At 38.4% G+C, this 4,348-nt stretch overlaps 1 protein-coding gene across 1 annotated transcript in view; it reads right to left on the bottom strand.

Moving 5' to 3' along the window:
• The window catches only part of LOC102210375 (potassium voltage-gated channel subfamily H member 1-like), a 110,264-nt gene that overhangs the window by 78,975 nt on the left and 26,941 nt on the right, over nucleotides 1-4,348 (bottom strand). Inside the window, exon 5 of the mRNA XM_005747141.1 lies at nucleotides 3,798-4,190. Coding sequence (XP_005747198.1) covers nucleotides 3,798-4,190 — 393 coding nt within the window. The remainder of the gene's footprint in view (nucleotides 1-3,797; nucleotides 4,191-4,348) is intronic.

Below are 4,348 nucleotides of genomic sequence, written 5' to 3'. Positions count from 1 at the left end.
CTTATTTTGAGTGATGAAAAAATAATAAAATATAATTTTATTTTTATATTTCAATATCACAATAAACTTCCAATTTAGAACTACAAGGTAAAAAAGAACTAACATAAATAAAATACACTTCAGCTAAATACTTCTAATTTATTTTCCCAAACCACGAGGAGCCGCACTATAACGACTAAAGAGCCGCACGCCGACCCCTGTGATAGATGTAGCGAAACCGAATGACAGCAACATCAGGAAAAAGGAAGTTGGAGAAGTTCCAATGACTCAGAGAAGAGCTTGAGAAGATATGGAGGGTGAAGGTAACAGTGGTCCCAGTGATAATCGGAGCACTCGGTGCAGTGACTCCCATGTTACGTGAGTGGCTCCAGCAGATCCCAGGAACAACATCCGAGATCTGTCCAGAGCAGCTCAGTCCTAAGAACAGCAAAGACACTGTGCAGCACCCTAAAGCTCCCAGGCCTCTTGCAGAGGACCCGAGCTTGAAGGATAAAGACCATCCACAGGGGGGAGAGGGGAACTTTATGCATATGCATGTATACTCCAAGATGAGGATACACGCATCCTGGACAGAGAGGAACAGTAGTTTGAGCAAGGAGTCAAGGAGGCCATTTACGTGAAGTGGGGAAAGACTATCTCTGAATTGAGGACGTTACATCTTTTACTATATTGCAATGCTGAGATTGCAGCCATTCTCCAACTCTCTGTGAATGGTACTCACGGCATGTCATGATCAGTGGTTGTTGATTAATAATCATGACAATGTGCATATTGATAATCAAGAAACTGACCTCACAGCCCATCGTTCGTCAGTGGTGCTAGTTTCAGTAATCATACAAATGTACTCTCTATAAGGTTGGGGAAACTTGCATTCAGCTAAAACCGAAGAAGTCGCTTGGATAAGTAAGGAAACACTGAAAGTACTATGTCCAGATTAACAGAATCAACTCTTCTGAAAGTTAGCTAAAGTGTACTCTTGAGTAAGGACAGTATTTTATCCTGCGATGTTGTGGAAGAAGAGATGAATTGTCAATCTCCAGTAATGCCCCAAAGTTTCGATAGTGGCACCACTGCCATTTTTTTTTTTTATTTACCTTACCTAAGGCTGAGGCTTATAGAGTTCTGTGCATTGTTCCTCTTCAATAAATGCCCAAATGTCAACAGAAGAAATGATTTTCTGAAACAGGGTGATACATCAGTATTTTTGAATTCCTGTTCATATTTGAGATTTCTGTCTCGTCACTTTTCCCAAGTAAGCTCACAATACTTTTACACATCTTTCTTCTTCAATATAGTAAATATTTATGCTCAGTGGATGACTTTGAGTGGATGTGAATGAAGGCTAAGGTGATCCTTATAGGATAATAGCTTTTTGATCCTTTTACACTTCTGGCACACTTGCTGTTGGGGCTGTCTATGTTATGAGTTTTGGGGGTTTTGGTTCTTTCTAGAGTTTTATTTATTTGAAAGAGGATTATGTATTGTTGGAATTGAGCTGTCAGCCATTTCCTAATGTTTATATTTCTATGTTTCTCTACACCTGGTAAAATTTCCTTTGATATTGTTATTTCAAGTCTATAGTTTTGAATTTCTGTTTTTTATATCCTTAGGTTAATCCAGCTGTGTGCTCCTATTCTGTTCCTTCAGCCTTTTCTATGTTTGTCTTTTATCTCTGTCAAGATTACCCACACTTTGGAACCAACCCACCTTTAGAAGATTCATCCCCAAAAACCTGATGATTTGAGATTCAAGTGATCCAGGTTTAGAAAATGACAAATATACACAGATTTAACTAAATTATCTTGAAAATTATTTGATGTGCGGAACTAAAATTTCAGACGGTAAGTTTGCCCATATGGAAAAGATATATATAAATCTTATAAAGTTTGTATCTGTCTTGTGTGAAACTTGTATGAAAAGCATATAAGAGTGAAAAATTATATAATGAAACTTGTATGTTTTGGATAATTACTAAAACAATATATGAAAGTAATGAGAAAGTGGCCACTTTCATGAGTAAATCATGTAAGTTTTTACTATTTCTTTTCCATATCGGTGGGAATGACAGGGATGACTTCCCTATCAGTGGGGCCGAAGTTACTGAGGCTGTTAACTCCTTGGTGGCAGGGCCCCTGGGGTGGATGCAATAGACCCTGACTTCCAGATGGCCCTGGATGATGTAGGGCTGCCTTGGTTGACATGCCTCTACAATGTCGTGTGAAGAATTAGAATTAACTCCTCCAATATAGGGGCCATGGTTCTGAGCAGGAAAAAGGTTGCATGCCCAATCCACCTAAGGGAATAAGAAGTAAGGATGGGAATTCCTTGGAACTGTTAGCCCGCTTGCCTGTCAATTGTCAACAACGCAATGACAGGAATGAGGCATGATGTCTTCCACAGCAGCGGGACCCTCTGCATACTCAGACTCATCATGAACAGTTTATGAAGGACAATGACAAGATAATATGTGACATGGTCTTCAGAGTCTTCAAGGGCCTATAATGGACTTATGTGCCAAGTTCGGATGCGCAACTCCTGACTGTGTAGGAAGAGTTGGCTATCAAAAAATCAAAAATAGACACACAGAAATTTGATGCATTACAGAAACTAGTTCCTCACTACCAAAGATTATTTAAACTATAGTATTTAAAATTGATGCCTTTCTGAAAGACACATATATGCAGGTCTCAAAAGAGTAACCAACTTGTTAGCTGTGTGTAAGCCTATGTTAAACTGGAAGTTTAAAACTGTTACATTTTATATGTATATTTTCTGTTGAGAAGTTACTATGCATTAAATAAGCCCAAGTCCTCTGTGGAATTGGGTTCGTAGCGAACTGCTTGAGTAAATTAAAATTCAGGCCAGTTTGCAAAGACTTAAAAACACATGAAGTAAAAAATAAAGTGAGTCTCTGAGATGAAAAATCCATTGTAGCTGCACTCTCACATTAATGCTGAAAGAAAACACAAATAAAAGAATATGAGTTGGAAGCCGGCACTCTGTTCTACGAAAAGTCTAAATATAGCTGCTCCCATAGGCGTTTTCTCAGCAAAATTCTGTCATATCTCTTTTAGTCAAGGGACACCCAAATCATCACACTTCCACCTCTATGTTTGAGCTTTGATTCTACAAGCTGAAGTTTAAGGGCCTGTGCATAACATAGGAAACTTGTTATAAAGATAATACATTACATCTTGCTTTGTATACACTGTGCTTTCTCGTGTCTTCTCTAGAAACTCCAGTTTCTCCCTCAATCAAAAATTAGACTAGGCTAAATACTTCCAGTCTTAACCCAAAAAATATTCAAATTCTAAAGAGTTCTATTTGCTGGTCAAACCCAAACATGACATAAATCAGCCAATTATATTTTTTTGGTTTCAAAGATTTGCATAACAAGAGCTCATTCTCAACAAATGTGATTTGAATTGCTAAAGGTTACAAATCACTTATAATCATTTAATACTGTTATGATTATGGAAAGTCTTAATCAACCAAATGCCTTTGGATTTGAATGGAGCTGAATAATAGATTCATTGATAATTAAACACAGTAGTTATTTTCAATCTAAAACATCATCAACATATGTCCCTAAAATATCCCCAAATTCCAAGAGACTCAGTTGCACTGAACAGTTTATTAAGTCTGCTCATCTTAGGTACTACACACTGATTAGTTTTAAATCTGGTCTGTGACAGGAACCCAGTGTTCAATCATGACTGCAACCTCATGACTGAACAAAGAGGATGTAAAAACATAGCATTCATCTTAAATAAATTATAATAAAAATCCCCACAAACCTCATCCACATTCTCAAAAGCGTTGATAACATCATAAGGCAAGCAGGACAAGAGGTCGATGACAAACCAGGTTTTGACATAGTTCATGCGAATTAGTTTGGGATCAGAGATAACCTCTCCAGCTGGACCAACAAACGTAGTGTGGAAATTGAGGACAATGTCCACGAGGAAGATGACATCCACAATGCTGTCCACCACCAGCCAGGTGACATTGTTCTGCTTGGTCTTAAACGAGACATTGTAGGGCACCATGATAGCAGTGTAGAATGTCAGGATGAGGATAACCCAGTCCCACGTGGTCTTGAAAAGGCAGTAGTGGAGAATGATGTGTGGTGGTGTCTTTGGGGTTTCCTGTTTGTACTGAGGCAAGATATCTGAACCCAGCTGGAGAACCTGCAAAACACACACACACACACACACACACACACACACACACACACACACACACACACATATACACACACACACACACAAAAGAGTTAGGCTGGGCTTAAAAGCAGAAAGAATATATTACCATAATGTGAACAAGAGATGCAGTATAGTACAACTTG

This window comes from Pundamilia nyererei, unplaced genomic scaffold (genome assembly GCF_000239375.1).
Source record: "Pundamilia nyererei isolate P.nyererei 1_Seehausen unplaced genomic scaffold, PunNye1.0 scaffold00189, whole genome shotgun sequence".
Classification (NCBI taxonomy): domain Eukaryota; kingdom Metazoa; phylum Chordata; class Actinopteri; order Cichliformes; family Cichlidae; genus Pundamilia; species Pundamilia nyererei.
The sequence above is the reverse complement of the archived record's forward strand: the minus strand, read 5'-3'. Positions and strand labels throughout refer to the sequence as shown.